This window comes from Balaenoptera physalus (genome assembly GCF_965194825.1).
Source record: "Balaenoptera physalus genome assembly, chromosome: 10".
NCBI lineage: Eukaryota > Metazoa > Chordata > Mammalia > Artiodactyla > Balaenopteridae > Balaenoptera > Balaenoptera physalus.
In genome coordinates, this window is record NC_138889.1 from 33,684,490 (window position 1) to 33,708,690 (window position 24,201).

The window sequence follows — 24,201 nt, forward strand, 5'->3', positions numbered from 1 at the left end:
CATTTCTAGTTTTCATTTATTGGATAATAACACTGATTATAGTGTTAGCTCCTGTGTTTCTTAGAGTTGCATGGAGAGACAGTGGAGTGAAGTGGTAAGAGATGGGGTTTGGGGCAGACAGACTTAATTTTGATTCTGGTTCTACTGTTGACTAGCAGGGTGCCTACCCATGTTTATATAAATGATGTAGCACAGTGTACAGTGGTCAAGACGAGAGGTCATATGCTTGCTTAGCTTCTGATCTTCTGTGAAATGGAATTGATTGATTAAATAAATAACATTTTATATATATATTTTAAGTGCCCTCTCTCTGCTTAGGGCTACCGTGATGATTAAATGAGATATGGATGTAAAGTCTGTAGCATAACACCTGGCACATAGAAGATGCTTAAGAAATGATCGTTGTTTTGGTTGTTTTCTTTTTTAAAGAGGGTTATAATAGCTAATTGATGAAAAGTCACACAGCCACTGCAGAGATTTGAGCGTAAGTCCATTTCACAACCTGAATACACTGCTTGAATCCTTAACCAATACAGTATACCAGGTATTTTTTCTTAAGAAACTTTACACAAAGCAATGACAGTTTTGATTCTGAAGCTTGAAATTTATTACTTAAAAATATGAACTATAAGTAGTTTGATACAAATACAAAACATAAAGTAATTTTACCTTTTGATATATTACAGCGATGAACATGATGCCATCATTTAAGGGACTCCAAGGATCAATGGAAAGAAGATTGATACAACCCTATCAATTAATTTTGATTTATTATTACTTTAGAACAGTATTCTCTTCTTGAAAATAGCATAAACAGGCCATGAATATAATATACAATGTATTATATAAATATGTAAAGATTCCTCATGATTGCTAAAGGTAAAAAGGGTTTGATTTGGGTTTTTAAATGAACATACGTAGCATACAGTTAATGCAATGGTTATAATATTCACTTTTAGAAAATATATAGTAACACAAGTCTTGTCCCATTTTTTTGTGGCATTGGTCGCATAGGGCCAGTAATTGGAAAGTATCATCAGTGAAGGGTATGATGCCATGTGGTCATACAAATAAGGAGCTTGTCTCGGCACTCAGGATTTTGATGTCTTTGTTGGTCACACAAAGAACCTCAGTGCTATTAAGAGCTGGATATATCCTAATTACCATTGCCACATAGCAGAAATTATATGAATAAGCCAAGTCTTAAGCATAATTTTAGTTAAAATGTCTCTTCAGACACTTATTTGGTTTAGAAACAAAACGCATGCCCTCCCCCACCAAAAAAAAAAAAAAAAAGTCAAATAAAACTAGAAACAATACGTGGGCTTATCCCTGTTAGAGAACCATTGGAGAGCCTGTATTTTTAATAACTTCTTTTGCGCTTTCAATGGCAGTTGATGTAATTGCCTTTTCTTCCCTCTGTAACTTCAGTAAATTGCAATGTTTAACATAATGTTTTAAAGACTTAGTTATTAGTGTTAAATGATAAGTTAGATTATTTGCTACTGTGAGAATACTGTCACCACTGGAAATTGCTTTACTTCATGTTCAGCTGTTAATCTTATATTTAGTGAATATTTTTAACAGATGTAGAACTGCTTTCAATGTCTAGAAATGGTTAACGTAATGTAAACACACCTAGCCTTAAAAAAAAAAGACTCATATGATTTCCAAAGCAACATTTAGAACTCTCTTTAGTCCAAATGATAGATGAATGCTGTTTATCAGGCCAGGGATTGTGGGGCTCCCCTCAGGCTACTAAACCTACAGGATGAGATTGCCACATTTTCTTGCACTGTCAATGTTACTCAAAGATTTGGGGAAACAGCATTTTTATACTAAGACACCAATGTACTTTGGAATAAATTCGTGCGGATTTTTTAAGACAGAAAAGTTCCTGCTTCCTTATTTGGGTCCTCTTCCTCCCGTGCTGACGAGAGGAGGCACGTTCAGATGTACCATGTTGATGGAGAGGAAGCACGCAATATTGAGGGACACCATTATCAGCCAGCATATTTTGGAGTGTTTTCAGCTTTACAGTTTATATTCCAGCACTCAAAACTCAGGGTCAAGTTTTGACAAAAGAGGTATTTAGTCATACTGTGTACTAAGATATTGCTTCTTCTATCTTAGATGGTCACAGTAAATCACACCAATGTCTGACAGTCCAAAAATGAGCTAAGAAGTCCTAAAAAATATGTCCCTACATTTAATAGGAATTAAATGTAACTTTTGTGATCAGCTTTTGGTTTGCAGAGAATCAAGAATTCTGATATAAAAGGATCATTTCTACTCACTGTGCATTATGGTCAATTGATGTGATGAAAATGAATAATAAAAATTATCCAGAATATGGATATGACAGGATGGATGGATGTGACACGTGGAATGTGGAAGAAATATTAGGAAACACATGTGTTTGCATTAGTTTGAAAAAAGATGTGGGCTGATAAGTTGTATGTTACTAACTTAGCCATAACTGGTCTTTTAAACACTGCTTCATTTCTTTGCAAAATATACTAAAGATATGTTTTATAGTAATGGGGGCTTTCTAAACTTAATTTGTCTCCTGCATTCTTGATATTTCAGTACTTTAAGTCAGTCAGAACTTTGTAGACAGGACTGAGCTTTTCTTGAATACTTGTTTCTTAGCACTTTGAAAAATATAAAACCACTTTTTAAGTACTAAATGTCATTATTTGCCTTTAAAGTTTCCTGTGCTTTAGGTTCGAAATATTTTAGTTATGTCTTTTTTCTGTATATAAGTTGTATAATTTGTTACTTTCAAATATCAGTACTTCAATGCAATCAGGTGTTGGGGGTTTTTGGTTTTTTGTTTTGTTTTTGTTTTTTGGTTATCTGCAAAAATTGAGGGAAACAGCTATATAAACCAGTATTTCCCTTTGGAGCACATTTTCTAAGCGTAAATTTATCTTCCTCATTATGTTTACTTCAGCAAATGTTCAGTTTTATTTGCATTCTTTGAGAATGTATTTACTTGAAGATAAAAGCAATTCAGATGTATGTATAAATATTAGGTAGAATTCAACCTGTGATTTTAAAATTTCCTTGGATAATCCATAGAATGAATAATTCAAATACAGATAATGAGAGCTGGCAGTATATTACAGTGATAATTTTGTATTTTTCAGGAAAAAAAATGTAAAGCAAATTTCTGTTACTTTTTTTTCTTTTTATTACAATGACCAACTTTTGGCATTTTGTTGTTACTGAGATCTATTTTTAGAATAAAATTTTGTTCTTTAAGAGTAGTATGTGGTTTTGCTTCATTTTATCAAACTCAAGAGAAATTAACAAATAGAAAATGCCCAGAGTAAAAAGGCAGACTGTGGGGGCTAAACTGACACTGTAAGTGTGGTTGCCTGGTTCAGCAGCAGCGGGAACATCACCTGGAAACTTGCTAAAAGTGCAAATTCTTCAGTCCCATCCCAAACCTACTGAATCACAAACTCTGGGGTGGAGCCCAGCAGTGTTTTAGCAATCCTATCAGGTTATTCTGATGAACACCAGAGTGTGAGAGGCACTACTCAAAGGATTTTCATTTGAAGCCATTTATTTGTTCTTCTGGGTAGAACTTTTAATACAGGTATATTCAGGACTTCCCTGGTGGCACAGTGGTTAAGAATCCGCTTGCCAATGCAGGGGACACAGGTTCATGCCCTGGTCCGGGAAGATCCCACATGCTGGTGGAACAACTAAGCCTGTGTGTCACAACTACTGAGCCTGCACTCTAGAACCCGCAAGCCACAACTACTGAGCCCGCATGCCACAACTACTGAAGCCTGTGTGCCTAGAGCCCGTGCTCTGCAACAAGAGAAGCCACAGCAATGAGAAGCCCACACACCACAATGAAGAGTAGCCCTCGTTTGCCACAACTAGAGAAAGCCTGCGCACAGCAACGAAGACCCAATGCAGCCAAAAATAAAATAAAATAAATAAATTTATTTTTCAAAAAACCAGGTATATTCGTGGTAGAAATTTAAAAATTACCATTCCTTATGTAAATCAGCTGCAAATGCATTAACATATAGTATGGTATTTTCAACACTTCTTTTCCTTTACAACTGGAAATAATTTAACTATATCTAAGGATGACTTATATGTTATTATAAGATAACCAAGGGGAAAAGGTGCAGTCTTCAGAAAATTTATATAATAAAAAGTACTCCTACAGCAATATTTGTACACAATTCTTCCTCCCTCCCCATCATTACTTTGGCTTTACTCTGGGCAAAGTTACTCCCCTAGCAACTTCAGGCTTGGATGTGTGTCTTGTTTAGGTCAACAATGGTATGAGTGTAGCTATAATAAACATCACATCTGTCCAGAAAAAAATACCTTTTTAAGTTTCAGCTAATTATAGAAGTATGTTATACATACAAAAAAAAAAATGCAGATTGTCTTCACCAAGATGGCAACAGAAGCACAGCTAATAACTATTCATGCACTGAGAGAATCCTGGAACGCAGGAGTGAGGGTGAAGCACACCCCCTTGCACCACAGAAACCAAGAGAGACCGCATTAAAAAGGTAAGAGGAGTGGCTACATGGTGACTGCACTGCCACTCCCCCCAGGCTGGCACAACACCATGCCAAGAGGTCTCCCTTGAGCCTCTGCTTACCCCATTTGGAAAAGAGCCCAGAGTGGACATCTAGCTCCCCCAGCATTGTGGGTCACTTCTTGGGAGCCCCCACTCCAGTCTCACCCCTTGGGAATTGCAGGGAAGTCTGTGGGGCTTGACCACCAGGAATCTGTGACAGAGACGAGGGGAAGGGCTTGCAATAACCAACACTCAGAATGTGGCAGATCGAGTTCCAACCTGCAGCATGCAGGTGTAGTCCCAGCCAGCAGCTTGGCTCACCGGCAGAATCAAGCTGGTGGCACAGTCTAACCAGGGAACTCAGTGGGGTGCAGGTCTGCCTGATTTGGGTCCTCAAACAAAGAGACTTAGCAGCCCTGGAGCCTGGTCTACCCCAATCCCAGAAAGCTGAGTCATACCCTGGTCCACTGCTGAAATGGAAAAAATAGAAACATACAAACTGCCTAACTGAATTCAGAAGAAATAGAAATCTGCACAGACCAATTATTAATAAGGAGACTGAATCAGTAATCAAAAATTTTCGAACACAAAAAGACCAGGACCAGATAGCATCACTGGAGAATTATACAAAACATTGAAAGAAGAATTAATGGCAATCCTTCTCAAACGCTTCCAAAAAATCAAAGAGGAAGGAACACTCCCAAACTCATTTTATGAGGCCAGCATTACCCTAATACCAAAGCCAGAAAAGGACACTACCAGAAAAGAAAACCAGAGGCCAATATCCCTGATGAATATGGAGGCAAAAATTCTCAATAGAACATTAGCAAACTGAATTTAGTAACACACCAAAAGGATCATTTGCCATGATCAACTGGGATTTTTATCTCGGTGATGCAAGGATGATTTAACATATGCAAATAAGTCAGTGTGATACATCACATTAATAGAATGAAGAAAGAAATATCATCTCAATGACACAAAAAGCATTTGAAAAATTCAACATCCATTCATGATAAAAAACAACATTTTAGGTATTAAGGAATGTACCTCAACATAATAAAAGTCATATATGACAAGCCCACAGCTAACATAGTCATTAGTGAAAGCATTGAAAGTTTATCCTGCAAGATCAAGAACAAGACAAGAGTTCACTCTCACCACTCCTAGTCAACACTCCTATTCAACATAGTCCTGGAAGTCCTAGCCAGAGCAATCAGGCAAGAAAAAGAAAAGGCATCAGAATTGGAAAGGAAGAAGTAAAATAGTCCCTATTTTCAGATGACATGATTTTATATATAAAAAAATCCTAAAGACGCCACCAAAAAACTTTAGATCTATTCAACAAATTCAGTAAAGTTGCAGTATACAAAATTAACATTCAAAAACAGTAGCATTTCTATACACTAACAATGAATTATCTGAAAAAGAAATAAAGAAAATGGTCCCATTTACAATAGCATCAAAAACAATAAAATACTTAGGAATAAACTTAACCAAGGAGATGAAAGATCTCTACTCTGAAATTATAAAACACTGATGAAAGAAATTGAAGAAGACACAAATAAATGGAAATGTATCCTGTGTTCCTGGATTGGAAGAGTTAATATTGTTAAAATATCAACACTACCAAAAGCCATCTATGTAATCCCTACCAAGATTCAAATGGCATTTTTTTACAGAAGTAGAAAAAAAATCCAAAAATTTATATGGAACCACAAAGACCCCAAAGAGCCAAAGCAATCCTGAGAGAGAAGAACAAAGCAGGAGGCATCATACTTCCTGATTTCAAGCTATATTATAAAGCTATAGTAATCAGGGCAGTATGCTACTGGCACATAAAAACAGACACATAGAACAATGGAGCAGAATCCAGGTCCCCAAAATAAACCCCTGCATATATGGTCAAGTAATATTTGACAAGGGAGCCAAAAATTCTCAATGGAGAAAAAGTCTTTTTGATAAGTGGTGCTAGGAAATTTGGATATTCACATGTAAAAGAGTGAAATTAGACCCCTATCTTACACTCCTCACAAAAATTAACTCAAATGGATTAAAGACTTACATGTAAAAACCATAAAACTCCTAGAAGAAAACATAGGAACAAGGCTCCTTGACATGGGTCTTGGCAATGGTTTTTTGGATATGCCACAAAGCAAAAGCAACAAAATCAAAAATAAACAAGTGGGACTACATCAAACTAAAAAGCTTCTGCATAGCAAAAGAAATGATCAACAAAATGAAAAGACAACCTATGGAAAGAGTAAAAATATTTGCAAACCATATATCTATCTAATAAGGGGTTAATATCCAAAGTGTATAATGAACTCATGCAACAGTAGAAAAAAAAAGAAAAAAAAAGTTAAGGGGGAAAGGAACTGAATAGACATTTAGACATTTTTCCAAAGAAGATATACAAATGGAAAACAGGCATATGAAAAGATGCTCAACATCACTCATTATTAGGAAATGCAAATCAAAGCCACAATGAAATATTAGCTCACATCTGTTAGAATGGCTATCATCAAAAAAAACAAGATATAACAGATGCTGGTGAGGATGTAGAGAAAAAGGAACACTTGTGCACTGTTGGTGGGATTGTAGACTGGTACAACCACTATTGAAAACAGTATGGAGGTTCCTCAAAAAATTAAAAATAGAACTATCATATGACCGAGGAATTTCACTTCTGGGAATGTAACCAAAGGAAACAAAAACACTATGTTGAAGACATATCTGCACCCCCATGTTCATTAGCAGCATTATTTACAGTAGCCAAGACATGGAAATAACCTAAGTGACCACTAATGGGTGAATGGATAAAAAAGTTGTGGTGCATATATATATACAATGGAATATTATTCAGCCATAAAAAGGAAATCCTGCCATTTTTAACAGCATAGCTGGACTTTGAGGACATTATGCTAAGTGAAATAAGTGGACAGAGAAAGACAAATAGTGAATATCTCACTTATATGTAGAATCTAAAAAACAAACAAAAATCTAAACTCATAGCAGATTTGTTTCCCAGAAGTGGGGTGTAGGGGGAGGGGGCAATTGGATAAAGGGGGTCAAAATGTACAAACCTCCAGTTATAAGATAAATATATACTGGGGATATAACGTACAACATGATGACTAACAGTTAACACTGCTGTATGATATGTAAGAAAGTCAAGAGAGTAAATCCTAAGAATTTTCATTATAAGGAAAAAAATTTTTTCTTTTGATCTATATGAGATGGTGGATGTTAACTTATTGTGGTAATCATTTCACAGTGTATGTAAGTCAAATCATTGTGCTGTAAACCTTAAACTTATACAGTGTCAAATGTCAATTATATGTCAATAAAATTAAAAATGCATAAATCATAAGTATACAGCACAATGAATTATCACAAAGTGAACAAACCTCTTTAACCCCCACCCAGGTCAAAGACTAACCAACACTTTAGAAGTCCCTCTCATGCCCCCTCCCAACCACACTTCTCTCCTTCTCCTCTGAGGTTAACAACTGCTTGACTTTTAAGGTCATAGATTAGTATTGCCTGTTTTAGAATTTCATGTGATGGAATCATGCTACTTTTGCATCTAGGTTTTTTCAGTCAACGTCTGGAGATTCATTCACATTATTGTAAGCAGTCACTAATTTATATTCATTGCTGTTTAGTATTCCATTGTGAGCATATCGATTTGTTCATCTCCTGCACATTTGGGTCTCCAGAATTTGGTTTACACAAATGACATGCATATGAACTAATTGTACATGGCCATTGATGCAAATCTGTAAGCATTTCTTTTGGGTATATACCTAGCACAGGAATTGCTGGGTCAGAGAATTTGTGAGTATAGCTGCAGAGATAATGCTGAACAATAAGAACCTGCTGTATAAAAAATAAAATTAAATTAAAAAGTTTTTAAAAAAGAACATTAAAAAAAAAAAGCTAAACAGTTTTTCAAAGTGATTCAATCAGTTTGCACCCCCATGGTAGCCTGAGAGTTCTAGTTGTCTCATATCCTAATCTGCACTTGATTTATCCGTCCTGAATTTTAGTCATTCTGGCAGATGTGTGGTGGTATCCCACTGTGGGTGTACTTTGCATTTCTCTGATAACTCTTGATACAAGGTTACACACTTTTTCATTTGTTTGTTGGCCATTTGGCTATACTCTTGGGAAGTGCCTGTTTGAATCTCTTGCCCATTTTTCTGATAGGTTTTCTGTCTTTTTGTTGATTTGTAATTTTCCATATATCCTTGATGTAAGTTTTCATCAGTAATATGTGTACAAATATATCTCTCCAAATCCATAGCTTACATTTAATAAATATAGGAAAATTAAATTTTTGTTCTATGCAAGGAACTAAGAATGTAATTTATATAGCATATGGTATATTTTCATTAAATATGTTTCTGGCAAAAGAAATGTTTGTTATTATCCCTGCAAGTATTCTGTGTAAGAGTGCAGTGACTGACAATTTCCTAAGAAGTAATGCATAATAAAAAGAAACATTTGATAAGTATGAACATTTTATATCTACTCTGCTGTTGTGTGATTGCAGATTCACAGATTCATTAGTGAGTTTGTAGTAAAGGGGAGAACACAATTTAATACATATCTCTGGATATAAATAGCTGATAACTAAGAAGAAAACTAGTTGGAGATCTGTAATTAAGTCCTAGAAAATTTCTACTGTGAATAGAAAGTACTCAGCTTCCTGCCCTTTTCCTGCACCAGCACCACTACACCTACCTTCCCCCTACACACATCCATCCATCCTAACCCTCTTCCATTCCATTTCAGGAAGAGATAGATTTCTGCCCCAAAATATCTAGTTTTATCACCTCCCGACTACTCAAAAGCCTTGCTTAGTTTTATTAATAAAATACTATAATCATTATTTAATAATTTCTTAAGAACCAGTTAAAGTGCCACCTCTTTTATGTATAACTTTTCCCATGCCCCCAAGCCTGCTCTTTTTCTTCTGTTCTGTGTTTTCTGTTATTGCTGCTGCTTCAAAGTGTTGACAGGAGGGCATGTAGCAAAAGGATTCTCAAAACATGTCCTGTCCTGCTGCTTTTGCTGTGGGATCAGGAAGGAAGTTTCTAAGAACTTCAAATGCTCTGCACCAAAGGATATTAAAAAAAAAAATCAGCTGAGATGGAACACTTCCTAACTCATTCTGTGAAGCTAGCTAGCATTACCCAGATACCAAAGCCAGACAAACACACCACAAGATACCTACAAACCAATATCCCTTATGAATATAAACGCAAAAATCCTCAACAAAATATTAGCAAACTGAATCCAACAACATATTAAAAAGATTATACACCCTGATCAAATGGATTTATCCCAGGAATGCAGGGTGTTTCAACACAACAAAATCAATCAATGCAATATACCACATTAATAAACAAACGTGGAGGGGAATCATGTGATCATTTCAATGGAGAAAAAGTATTTGACAATAGCCAACATTTTTCATGATAATGCTCAGAAAACTAGAAATGGAAGTGACTTCATCAACCTGACAAATGGCATTTATTAAAAAACAAAACAAAAACAGCTAACGTACTCAATGGTAAAAGACTAAAAACTTTCCCACTAAGGAAGCCCACTTACATCACTGATGTTCAACATTGTGCTGAAAATTCTAGCCAAAGCAATTAGGTGAGAGAAAAATCTTCAAAACTGGAAAAGAAGTAAAACTATCTCTATTTGTAGATGGCATGATTCTAGACATAAAAATTCCCAATAAAACAGCAAGGAATATAGAGCTAATAAATTCACAAAGTTGCAGGGTACAAGATCAACACACAAAAATCAGTTGTCTCTATACACTAGCAATGAACAGTCCAAAAAGACATTAAGAAAACAACATTCAAAAGACTAAAACACCTAGGAGGAAATTTAACCAAGAAAGTGCAAGTCTTGTACACTGAAAACTACAAAACATTGCTGATATTAAAGACTTAAATAATGGAAAAAATCCCCACGCTCATGGATGGGAAGATTTAATATTGTAAAGATGGCACTACTACCCAAGGCAATCCACAGATTCAATGCAGTCCCTATTGAAATTCCATCAGCTTTTTCCTCAAATTCATATGGAATTACAAGGGGCCCCCAAATAGCCGAAACAATCTTGAAAAATAAGAACTATGTTGGAGGATCACACTTCCCAATTTAAAAAGTTACTACAAGTCTACAGTAATTAAAACAGTGTGGTACTAGCACAGGATAGACATATAGACCAATGGAATTGAATTGAACATCAGGAATAAACCCATAATCTATGGCCAATTAAGATGTGTGTGTGTGCTGTACACTTGAGAGCAAGTGCCCATTTTTTTTAATTTTATATTTTAAATAAATAATATATTTACCATGTGATTTTTTTGTGATGAGAACGCCTTATTCTATTCTCATAACAAATTTACATTATTCAGCACAATATTATTAACTATAATAACTATAGTCATTATGCTGTACATCAGATCTCTATATTTATTCATCCAACATAACTGCAATTTTGTGCTCTTTGACCAATATCTCCCCATTTCCCCCACTTCCTTCTTCCCAGCATCCACAGTTCTACTCTCTACTTCTAAATTTGACTTTTTTAGATTCCACGTACAAGTGAGATCATGCATTTATTTCTTTCTGTGTCTGGCTTATTTCACTTAGTCTAATGTCACCCAGGTTCATTCATGTTGTTGTAAATGGCAGGATCTCTTTCTTTTTCAAGGCTGAAATATATATATTATGTATATAAAATCTCTCAATTTTTTAATCCATTCTTTGTTGAATGGACACTTAGGTTGTTTCCACATCTTGCCTGTTGTGAATAATGCCGCAGTAAACATGAGAGAGCAGATATCTCTTCAAGGTACTGATTTCATTTTCTTTGTTTATATGCCCAGAAGAGGTATTGCAGGGTCATGATAGTTTTATTTGTAGTTTTTTGAGGAAACTCCATAGTGAGTATACAATTTACAATCCCGCCAGGTGTGTACAAGGTTCCCTTTTCTCCACTTTCTCACAAGCACTTATCTCAACTTTTTGATAGTAGCCATCCTAACAGGTGTTTGTTGCTATCTTATTGTGGCTTTGATTTGCATTTCCCTTATGATTAGTCACATTAGAACCTTTTCATCTACCTATTGGCCACTTGTATGTCTTCTTTGGGAAAATGTCTATTCAGTTCCTCTGTCCACTTTTTAAATTGAGTTGTTTTTCCGCTATTGAGTTGTACAAGTTGCTTACATATTTTGGACATTATCAGATATATGGTTTGCAAATATTTTTCCCTTTTAATTTTGTTGATTGTTTCCTTTGCTGTGCAGAAGCATTTTAGTTTGATGCAGTCCCACTTGTTTATTTTTGCTTTTGTTGTCTCAATTTTAGATGTCATATACAAAAAATTATAGCCAAGACTAATGTCAAGGAGCTTTTCCCCTATTTTTTTTCCTTCAGAAGTTTTGTAGTTTCAGGTATATGTTTAAGTCTTTGATCCATTTTGAGTTATTTTTGTGTATGGTGTATGATATGGGTCCAATTTTATTCTTTTGCATGTGGATATCGTTTTCCCTATACCTTTTATTGAAGAGACTATCCTTTTCCCATTGTGTATTCGTCACACCCTTGTCAAAAATTAGCTGACCATATATGCTTGGGTTTATTTCTAGGCCCTCTATTCTGTTCCATTTGTTTATGTGTCTGTTTTAATGCCAGTATCATACTCTTTTGATTACTATAGCTTTGAAATATAATTTGAAACCAGGAAATGTGATGCCCCCAACTCTATTCTTCTTTCTCAAGATGGCTCTAGCAAGTCAGAGGTTTGGGGGTTTTGTGTGTGTGTATGTAGTGCCATACAAATTTTAGAATTTTTTTCTATTTCTGTGAAAAATGCCACTGGAATTTTGATAGGGATGCATTGAATCTATATATTGTTTTGGCTGGTATGGACATTTTTACAATATTAATTCTTCCAATTCATGTATACAAGGTATATTTTCATTTATTTTTTTCTTTAAGTTTTTCCTTCAATGTTCAATTGATTTTTGACAAGGGTTCCAAGGCCATTCAATGGGGAAAGAATAGTCTCTTCAACAAATATACTGTTGTCCCTGTTCAAAAATGCAAAAGAATGGAATTGGACCCTCACCTCACACCATGTAGAAAAATTAATTCAAAATGGATCAACAATTTAAATATAAAAGCCAAACTATAAAACTCTTAAAACAGGGGTAAATCTTCATGACCCTGAATTTGGCAATAGATTCTTAAATATAACACCAAAATCATGAGCAACCAAAAAAAACTAGATAAATCAAACTTCATCAAAATTAAAAACCAAATTTTGCATCAAGGACATTATCAAGAAAGTAAAAAGATAACCTATAGAATGCAAGAAAATATTTGCAATCATATTTCTAAAAAGGTTCTAGTATACAGCATATATAAAGAACTACTACAACTCAACAACAAAAAGACAAGCAACCCAATTGAAAAGTGGACAAAGAGCTGGAATAGACATTTCTCCAAAAATATGCAAATGGTCAAAAAGCACATGAAAAGATGCTCAACATCATTAGCCATTAGGGAAATGCAAATGAAAATGATAATGAGAAACAATTTCATATCCACTAGGACATCTATAAAAAAGAGAGAGCAAGAAAAAAGAAAATACAAAGTGTTGCAGGGAATGTGGAGAAATGGGATCCCTTGTGGATTGCTGGTGGGAATGTAAAATGAATGGTGCAGCTGTTGTTGAAAACAGTCTGGCAGTTCCTAAATAACCCCATTCCAGGTATATAACCAAAAGAACTGAAAATAGGTACCCAAACAAATACTTGTAGAAGACCATTCATAGCAGCACTAATCACAGTAGCCAAAAGGTGGAAACTACACAAGTCCACCAATGGATGAATGGATAAATAAAACGGTATACACATTCAATGGAATATTACTCATCCATAAAAAGGAATGAAGTACTTATACATGCTACAATGTGATGAACCTCAAAAACATTATGCTAAGTGAAAAAAGCCAGACACAAAAAGCCACATATTGTTTGACTCCATTTATATAAAATATCCAAATTAAACAAACCCACAGACAAAAAGCAAATTGTTTGCCAGGGGCAATGGGGAAGAGGGCATGGGGACTGACTGCTTAAAGGGTACAGGATTCTCTTTTGGCTTTAGTCATCCACATAATCTACATCCCTTTCTCCATTTTTTGGCACAAATGATGTTTTTCAGTATTATTTATGGTGTTTGTTTATGAATTGAACTTCAAGTCCAACCAACTAGCCTTCCCAAACTCCTTTTATATAGAAATTCAATTCTGCCACTACATTATTCTGTATAACAGCTACAATCATATAACTCATCTACTGAAAAAACCAATAGTTCTTCTTTACCTTTAGAATGATGTCTAGACAGCAAAGCCCATAATCTGTAGTCCTTTTAAATCTGGTTCCCATCCTAACTTTCTAACCTTGTTTCCCTAAATACTTTCATTGACCCTACAACTACTCACTTTTTTCAAAAAGTACTTCATGCATTTTTCTCTTTCTCCATATTTTCCCCTCTGCCTGGAAAATACTTCCCAATACTTCTGTTCTCCAACTTTGTATACTCTAATCCTATTTAATCCTCAATAACCAATTGATTACTACCTTAGTTAAAATTCTTTTTAAAAATCCCCATAGCACTTTATCTGGACCTCTCTTACAGCAATTATTTTCTACTTTGAATTAAAATATGTCTCTCAGAGCCTCAGTACCCCTATCTTATTCTTTTGCACATCTGTGCCTTTACACATGCCAAACCTATCACCAGTCTCTATACCTGCCCCCATGCTTTTTCACCTTTGATATGTGTAAAGCATATCCTAATTATTCCAAATTACATTGTTCTATGAATTACTTTAGCAATCACAATAGCTTCAAAATGGATACGCTTCCTCAAAAGACAGTGAATTCTGGTGGAAACGGAGACTGTACATGCAATCATCTGAAATGTAATCATCTGAAATGTAATCATCTGAAATGCTATAGAGATTATATATACCAGATAAGGACAGAGAAAAATTTTGAGTTTCCTTGTAACTTTGAAACCAAGATTACGATTTCTATTTTCATAGAAAAATCATGGGGTATTTACCTACTGACATGGAAAAGTAAAGTTCTTCAAGGCATACTGTTGAGTGAAAAAGCAACCTAAAGAACATTCATATTTTCTTTTAATATTTATTTATTTATTTGGTTGCACTGGGTCTTAGTTGTGGCAGGCGGGCTGCTTAGTTGCAGCTTGCCAACTCCTTAGTTGTGGCATGCGAACTCTTAGTTGTGGCATGCATGTGGGATCTAGTTCTCTGACCAGGGATTGAACCCGGGCCCCCTGCATTGGGAGTGTGGAGTCTTAATCACTGCACCACCAGGGAAGTCCCAAGAACATTCATATTTTCTATGCACATGTATGTATACACAATCACACACATTAAATACATAGCAAATTTAATGATTAGCCCTGGGTGATTAAGCCCTGGGAAGGAGACTGAAAGTAGCAGTGGGGAGAAATTAAGGAGGACTTAAACAGTTTACTTTATATATCAATACTTCGAATCTTTTACAACAAGTATCTATTCAAGTTTTACCTGGCCTTTAAAAAACAAAGCACAACAAAAAAGACACTGAGTGGAACACAATGCTGTGACTCAGTTTATCCAGGTCTGACATCGAAGAAGATGCTTGCTACTTGGGGATGAGACCAATGACACTGTCATCAGCACTGCCCGCTAACAGAGAACACAGAAATTCTTATGTGCAGTCCCACATTAGACCCCACTATAACCTTATGAGGAATAAGTAAGGCAGAAATTGATCTGCAAAGAAAAGCCGAGGATCAAAGAGGGTTATAAAGGGCTTGCTAAAAGCCTTATTAAATGGTAGAACTGAGCTTAGAGACAAAGTCTTTGGATTTGAAATTCTGGACTCTTTTCACAATACCACAATACACAGTCACTTGGCTTACAAGATAATTATCCACTACCTTTTATTGCCAGAGCTGCAAGGGATTAAAAGTGCCAAGAATTCACTGGTTAAAACCTGTCTGGACACCATTATACCAGAAATGTAACAGGACCTCGCATAATTATCAAATATTATCATGGTTTTTCTGCTTCCACTAAGCTAATCACATATATCCCAACAGATCAACTAGGCAATACAATCTGTTTTGGGCTTGTGGGGCCCAATAAATAATACACCCTTCTTTTACCTGAGTGCAGAACCAATAAAGGGTAAAAGAAATGATCACACACATGGGACTTCCCTGGTGGCACAGTGGTTAAGAATCCAACTGCCATTGCAAGGGACGCAGGTTTTTTGTTTTGTTTTTTTTTTTAAGTACAAATATTTACTAGTTTACATTTATTTAAAATATGCAAATAGAACAAGATTTGACAAAACACAGGTAATTTTCACTACTATTCTAACGTTCTCCTTTTTTTTTTCTTTTTTTCACACACACACACTGTATTTTATTTTTACAAGAGATAAATAGACTGACACCAAGCATTGTAAATGGATGACCACAACAAAAGGGGACGCGGGTTTGATCCCTGGTCTGGGAAGATCCCACATGCCGTGGAGCAACTAAGCCCGTGTGCCAAAACCACTAAGCCTGCGCTCCAGAGCCCACGAGCCACAACTACTGAGCCTAGTGCCACATCTACTGAAGCCCACATGCCTAGAGCCCGTACTCCACAACAAGAGAAGCCACCACAATGAGAAGCCCGCGCACCACAACGAAGAGTAGCCCCCGCTTGATGCAACTAGAGAAAGCCCGCACGCAGCAACGAAGACCCAACGCAACCAAAAATAAGTAAATAAATATTTAGAAAAAAGAAATGATCTCACATAGATTAAAATGGCATCTTTATTACTGATAAAGACTTTGAGGACAACACTTAGGTTTAGATTTCCTAATACTGAATCCCAAAATGAAACTTTACTGCTCAGTTACTGGAAATACCGAAAAACCAAAGCAGGCCGCTGTGATGCCAAAAATCACAAAATCTGCAGGCAGTCTGGCTGGATCCCAAAGAGAAAAAAGAGGGAAGATGAGATTGAGCCACTAGGCATACCCAAGTTTCCCTCCAAAAGGCACCAAGAAGGTAATTGCAGGGGCAAAGAGAGCTCCTTCTATGCCAAAGGCAACCTCAAAGAAGAAGACTAAATGCTCTCCCTTAATACAGTTCTTTCTGGATTAATTTTTGTAGAGAATAAGACTTTATAGTTACCACACACCACTGGTTCTTAAAGGGTGGTTCATGGATCTCTGAGGGTTCCTGAAACTCTTTGGGGCTCTGGAAAATCAAAAACAATACTAAGATGTTATTTACCATTTTCACTGATGGTACAAATACAATGGCGGTAAAACTGTTGACCTTAGCATGAATCGAGGTAGTAGCAGCCATGTCTATTACTGCCACATATTCACAGTATAAAAAATTGCCAACTTGCATGTAAGAATATTTTCGATGAAGCAGTAAAATTATTTTTGTTAAGTATGACTCGAGCAGACATCATTTCAATACTGACAAAATGGAAAAACACAAGGTCCTCATGCTACATACAAAAGTACAATTGTCTCAAGGAAAAGCACTTGTGTGGTTGAATTGCAAGCTGAACTAGTTGCTTTTTTCATGGAATAGCATTTTTACTTAAAAGAATGACTGAAAAAATACTGACAGTCTTAAGTATTTGACAGTCATTCTCTTGAAGTGAATCTGAGAAAACAGCTGACAGTGTTGTAGCTAAATGATAAAAATCAAGCTTTTAAGCAAAAATTAAAATTTTAGAAAATTTGTATCTACCTCTGTGAGCTTGAGAGCTTCCCGATACTTAGATTTGCCCTGATATTGGTGGTACTGGTGAGACTAATTCAAACGTGATTTGAATACTGAATAATGAAATGTGTCAACATTTGGGGATCTACATAATTCAGTAAACAAATATTTTCCAAATGATGAATACAAGATGGTACATGATGGAAAAAGATCCATTCAAAATGCAAGAGTCACCAATGGATCTTATATAAGAGAAGACAAAAAGACTACTGAACATTAAAAAGATTAGTGGTTGCCAGGGTTAGCGCAGAGGGAGGGATGAATAGATGGAGCACAGAGATTTTAGGGCAGTTCCTATGGCTGAGCCTGACTGGGATCATAATAATGGAGGTATGCTGCTCCAGTATAGGAAGTGTATGATAGGAAACATTATAGGAAGTTTATCTTAGCGGGTCTTCGAAAGGGAGTACCCAGGCAAAAGAGCTTAACCAAAATTCAGGAGATACACCAAAAACCCATCAGAGTTTCTAGAAAGAATTTATCAAACTTATAGGTGGTAAACTGATGCAGACCCTGAGGTCCCCGAAAATATGAGAATGGTAAACATGACCTTCACTGGGCAAATTACCCCAGATAGAAGAAAATTACAAAAGTTAGATGGTGCATTTGGAATGAACCCTTCTCAATTGGTAGATGTTGCTTTTAAAGCGTTCAACAACAGGAAACAGAGACAGAAGAGAATGCAAGACGGAACACAGCTTTTCTGAGAGCAGCAATGGAGTCTCGGAAGGCAAGTAACCCGAAACAAGGTAAGCCACCATTGGGGAGAGAACAATGTGCTTACTGTAAAGAGGAAGGGCATTGGAAAAAAGATTGCCCTGGGCTAAAGAATAAGAAAGAAGACAATAAAAGAGACGGGAGCCTCTCATATGGTAGAAAGAGAGGAACACTCTGATGATGAAGAGGCCCGGTGCTCCCTTCGACTTGAGGCGTCCAATTCCAATTTCCCCAGGAGCCCCAGGTAACTCTGACAGTGGGGAACAAGTTGATTGACTTTCTGATAGATACAGGTGCAACATATTCTGTGGTAAACACCAAGGTGGAACAGAAAACATCTCAATCCAACCCTGTCACGGGAGTTTCTGGAGAAGTACAAAATCGTTCTTTCTTACAATCTCTAAAATGCCAATTAGGGGACCTCACCCTGAAACACAGTTTCTTATATGTTCCAGCGTGTCCAATCCCTCTTTTGGGTTGAGATCTCCTTTGTATATTAAATGCTCAAGTAACTTTTAAGCCAGGACAGCTTGACATCAGGGTCCTGCCAGAGCATGCTGTAAGCCTACAGATGGCACTCATGGACACCCCAGAAAAGGAGACACAGCCCTTTCCCCTCCGAGGTCTATGAAAAGGTAAGACAGAAGTGTTGGGCTGATGGCACCCCAGGGAAAGCCAATACTAATCCCATTAAAAAGGGGACGCTGGGACACCTAATCTAGAACAATACCCTCTGAGGCAAGAGGCCCAAAAGGAATTCAGCCAATTCTTGAAAAGTTTTTGAAAACAGGACTGATTAAACCTTGCAGGTTCCCATATAACACCCCTATCCTCCTGGTCAAAAAGCCAAACTCAACAGAGTATCGTTTTGTCCAAGACTTGAGGGCCATTAATGAAATAATCCAAGATTTGCACCCTGTGGTACCTAATCCATACACTCTGCTTACAACTATTCCAGTAGAATACAGCTGGCTCTCAGTTTTGGACTTGAAGGATGCTTTTTCTGCATTCCTATTGCAGAAGAATCACAGCAGCTGTTTGCTTTTGAATGGCAGGACCCAGAAACACAGGTAGTCCAACAGTTATTATTGGACAGTCCTACCTCAAGGATTTAAGAATTCCCCTACCTTGTTTGGGGAAATGTTGGCTAGGGACCTTAGAAACTTAATATTGGATGAAAGAGTCTTACTCCAATATGTGGACAATTTGCTCATCGCAAGCCCTACATATGATAAGTGTCTACAAAATACCATAAGAACCCTGAACTATTTGGTCAATTGTGGATATAAGGTCTCCCAGAAAAAGGCCCAAGTATGTAAGCAACAAGTCACGTATCTGGGTTTTGTCATTTCCCAAGGAGAGTGAGGTCTTTTGTCTGATAGAAAACAGGCAATTGCAGGCTTTGGAACACCCAAGACTTGCAGACAACTGAGGGGGTTTCTGGGAATGGCAGGGTTCTGTCTGATCTGGATCCCAAACTATGGGCTCATAGTAAAGCCCCTCTATGAGGCTTTAAAGGGACATGATTTTGAGCCCCTTACTTGGACTATGGAATGCACAGCAGCCTTTGAAACAATAAAAACAAAGTTAGTCTCAGCCCTGGCTTTAGGACTACCAGACTTACAAAAACCTTTCAAACTGTATGTCTATGAGAGACAAGGCATAAGTCTTGGGGTGTAATTTCAAACTCTGGGAAATATCCCTTGACCCTTTGCCTACTTCTCAAAAATAACTAGAACAGACTGCTAAGGGATGGCCAACTTGCCTTCGAGCTGTAGCAGCTAATTGTGACATACTTCTGGAAGCTGGTAAGTTTACCTTGGGGCAACCCACCACGGTGTATGTCCCTCACCATGTCCTTTCTTTACTGGAACAAAAAGGGGGTTATTTGGCTAACTTCTGGGAGAATGGGAAAGTACCAAGCCATTCTCTTAGACAATCCCAATGCAAGACTCCAGGTCTCTTCAACCCTAAATCCAGCCACATTGCTTCCAATTGATGCTGCACAATCCCCAGAGCACAACTGCCTACATGTCATCGAGCTAGTGTACTCTAGCAGACCGGATTTAATGGACCAACCCTTGGCTGAGCCAGATATGGAACTGTTTACTGATGAAAGCAGCTTCATGGACCAAGGTAGGTGACGTGCTGGGTATGTGGTGGTAACCCTTAGAAAGACTGTTGAAGCATAAGCTCTGCCCCCAGGGAGTTCAGCTCAGAAGGCAGAAATCATTGCTCTGACAAGAGCCTTACTACTCACTGAAGGCAAGTGAGTAAATATATACACAGACTCTCACTATGTATTCTCCATGGTGCATGCTCACAGGGCAACCTGGAAAGAAAGGGTACTCCTCACTTCAAACCATAAGGACATAAAACATGCTTCTGAAAACCTATCACTATTATAAGCAGTCTATAAGCCCTCACAAGTGGACGTAATGCACTGCCCAGGCCACCAAAAGGGCTAAACTCATATAATAAAGGGCAACTGGTTAGCTAACCAAGCTGCAAAGAAAGCAGCAAAGGAAGGGGATTATCAAGTCAGGATAGGGTCACTTCTCCCGCAGATTGACTTGTCAAAATACAAGCCAGTGTTTTCAGGAAAGGACAAGGAGAGGGCCAAAGAGTAGGGATTCCCTCTTGATCACAACTCATCTGGCTGGAAATGTAGTGCACAAGTTGTTTTGATTCCTGAGGCACTCTTGGACACTGTGCTGCAGCACATTCATAATAGTACCCATTACGGGAGAGATGCCACCTTATAATGGATTCAAAAATATATAATAGGTCCTAACTTACAAAGGGCCATCCAGTGAGTCACTCAAAATTGCATGCTCTGTGCTAAAAATAACCCAAAGACTGCTATCAGACTTCTCCAGATGGGGACTCAACACAGAGGATCCTACCTCACTCAGGACTGGCAAATAGACTTTACTCAAATGCCTCGAGCCACAGGAAATTTCAGACACCTGCTAGTATTTGTGGACACTTTCAGGATGGGTAGAGGCATATCCCACCAGGACAGAAAAAGCATCTGAAGTAGTTGAGTCCTCCTTAAGGAAATTATCCCCCGATTTGGACTGCCTAACTCCCTTCAAAGCGATAATGGGCCTGCTTTTGTCTCTAGCATAACCTAACAAGTGTCTAAAGCACTGCAAATTAATTGGAAGCTACATTCATCCTGGAGACCACAATCAATGGGAAAAGCTGAGAAAATGAATTATACATTAAAAAGGAGCATTGCTAAAATAAGTCGAGTCTAATTTAACTTGGGATAAGGCTTTGCCAGTTGCCCGGCTATGGATCAGAGTGGCTCCCAGAAGAGGCTTAAATTTAGCCCCTGTGAAATATTGTATGGTAGGCCATTCCAGGTGTCTACCCAGGTGGGAGAATCTATTGATATAAATGCTCTGAAAGATCTAGCAGTTGCCAATTATGTTAAAACTCTGGGCACTATACTAACCTTTGTTCGTGAGTTTGCTTCCAGCAGGTCTGGCTATCCAACTAAGGTAGCCTTATATCCTTTCTGGCCTAGAGACTGAGTTCTCCTTATAACCTGGAGAGAGCAAGGGCCTGAACACCAGCTGACTGCAAGGTGCACAGGACCACATGTGACATTACTTACCACACACTCATCTGTCAAGTTAGCTGGAGTAAAGCCATGGATTCATCACACTTGGGTTAAAGCAGCACCACTGTCATCAGAAAATGACATAACTCCTGAGAGTCCTAGAGAACAATGGGTTTGTGAACCCTTAGAAGGGTTAAGGTTGTTCTTCAAAAAGAAGAAGTATTGAGGTGAAAATTTCATTGTAGAAGTAATTTCATCAGATTCAAATAGTTGTAGATAAAGAGAATTGTATTGGTTACTAAAAATTTTAAGGAGTATTCCCGACCCAAAGCTGATCAGTTCCATTTCACAATCACTCCCTCATTGCCCCTGTTCAGCAGTAAGTAGCCAGAAAGTTCATTGCCTCCTTTCCCACAAGATTGTGGAATGGACATTGACAGTGGGTAATAGTAATACTGGTGGGGCAGTAGCAGCCCTGTTCAGCCATTGGTTGGTGCCACGGTGGGCCTCTCCCCAAAGTGAGCGACCATCAATGAGCCACCAGTAGTGGTCCCACTCAGCCATTGATAGGCACCACAGTGGGCCCCTCCCCCAAGCAAGCAACTGTCAACGAGCAACCACTAGTGGTCCTGCTCAGCCATTGGTCAATGCCACAGTGGGCCCTCCCCTTCCCCCTCTTCTGTATTAAAGGAGCCCTAATTCAGCCTGAGGTAAGATGGTTTTTTGAAGATGCTAGTCTGCCATCTTCTCAGTCTGCTAGCTTTCCGATCAAAATCGTTATTCCTTGTTCCAACAACTTGTCTCCTGATTTATTGGCCTGCCGTGTGGCGAGCAGAACGAGCTTGGGCCCAGTAACAATGGGAGTGAGGAGCTCCGCAACCAGGAATGCTCATGGAAGGAAGCCCAGAGCACCACAGAAACAAAGTGCCATTGTTGAGTGACGCGCAAAGGGTGAGGCCGCCATTGCAGCCTTTCTCCCCATGCACCAGCCCCTGCCTCCACAGGCACTAGGGAGGGCTCCTGCTGGAGTAGGCTCACACACCACTGGCCATCACCTCCTCTACCCCCTCCCCACCTGGGCTGCCCACGTCCTCCGATTGCTGTCCCAGCACCCTCCCACCTGATGGACTTGCATGCTCTGGCAGCCTTGGGAGCAGCTGCAGAGGTGGGGTTGAAACCACAGCTGAGTCCCAGGGTCTGTGTGACTAAGGAAGAAGAGCTGAAATCTCTCCTCGCAGATGAGCAAACTGAGGAGTTACACCTCCGCTGACGGCTTCATAAATTCAGTGCCTGCAGAACACCCAGACAACAAGTGCTCCCGTAGCTGAGATTGGTGTGGCTTTAGCAGCTGTGGGCTTTGTAGGCATGTACATGCAGGGGTTGGGCCAGTCCAGAGTCTGAGCTGCCTGCACAGCTCAGCTAAGGAACATATCTGGGGACTTCTACTCCAACAACTAGGGAGCAGGCCCCGCCCCAAACAGGGCAGTGACAACCACAGAGCAAAGGGAAGGCCTCACTCAACAACCAGTGCAGGCTCTGGTCACCACAACATCACTTACACCCCCTATCAAAGGGGTAATGGCCAGCATACACTGAGGAAGGAGGGTAAAAAAGTGAAGTGAAGTGAAGTAAAAAGTAAAGTAAAATTAAATTAAATTAAATTAAAAAAAAAAAAACGCCCACACAGGCTACACAGGGGCATTTCCACATAAAAATAGCCCTCCAAGACAGTCTGAGGGTCTGGCATTGGGAGGAAGAACCCCCAGAGCATCTAGCCTTGAAGGCCAGTGGGACTTGAGTGCAGGAACCCCACAGGGCTGCGAGAAACAGAGACTCCACTCTTGGAGGGCACACACAAGGTCTCACATGCACTGGGACCCAGCACAAAGCAGTCCTCCATAGGAACCTGGGCTAGACCTACCAACAGGTCTTGGAGGGTCTCCTGGGGAGGTGGGGGTTGGTTGTAGCTCACTGTGGGGTCAAGAACACTGGTAGAAGAGGCCCCAGGGAATATTAATTGGCATGAGCTCTCCCAGAGGTCCCCATTTCAGCACCAAGACCCAGCCCCACCCAACAGCCTACAAGCTCCAGTGCTGGAACACCTCAAGCCAAACAACCAGCAAGACAGAAACACAGCCCCATCCATCAGCAGACAGGCTGCCTAAAGTTGTACTAAGCTCACAGCCACCCCAAAACACACTCCTTGACACAGCCCTGTCCACCAGAGGGACAAGATCCAGCTCCACCCACCAGAGGGCAGGCACCAGTCCCTCCCACCAGGAAGCCTGCACATGCCCCTGGACAAACCCCACCCACCAGGGGACAGACATCAGAAGCAAGAGGAACTACAATCCTGCAGCCTGCAGAAAGGAGACCACAAACACAGTAAGTTAGACAAAATGAGACAACAGAGAAGGAGCAAGATAAA

The 24,201-nt window shown here is 38.7% G+C and overlaps 1 protein-coding gene across 1 annotated transcript in view; it reads left to right on the top strand.

Moving 5' to 3' along the window:
- Positions 1-3,273, top strand: part of TMEM123 (transmembrane protein 123) — a gene marked incomplete at its 5' end in the record, with an annotated part of 78,230 nt that extends 74,957 nt beyond the window's left edge. The window contains one exon of the mRNA XM_082409585.1: positions 687-3,273. Within this exon, the coding sequence (XP_082265711.1) occupies positions 687-711 (25 nt within the window). The 3' untranslated portion in view covers positions 712-3,273. The remainder of the gene's footprint in view (positions 1-686) is intronic.
- Positions 3,274-24,201: the final 20,928 nt, after the last annotated feature.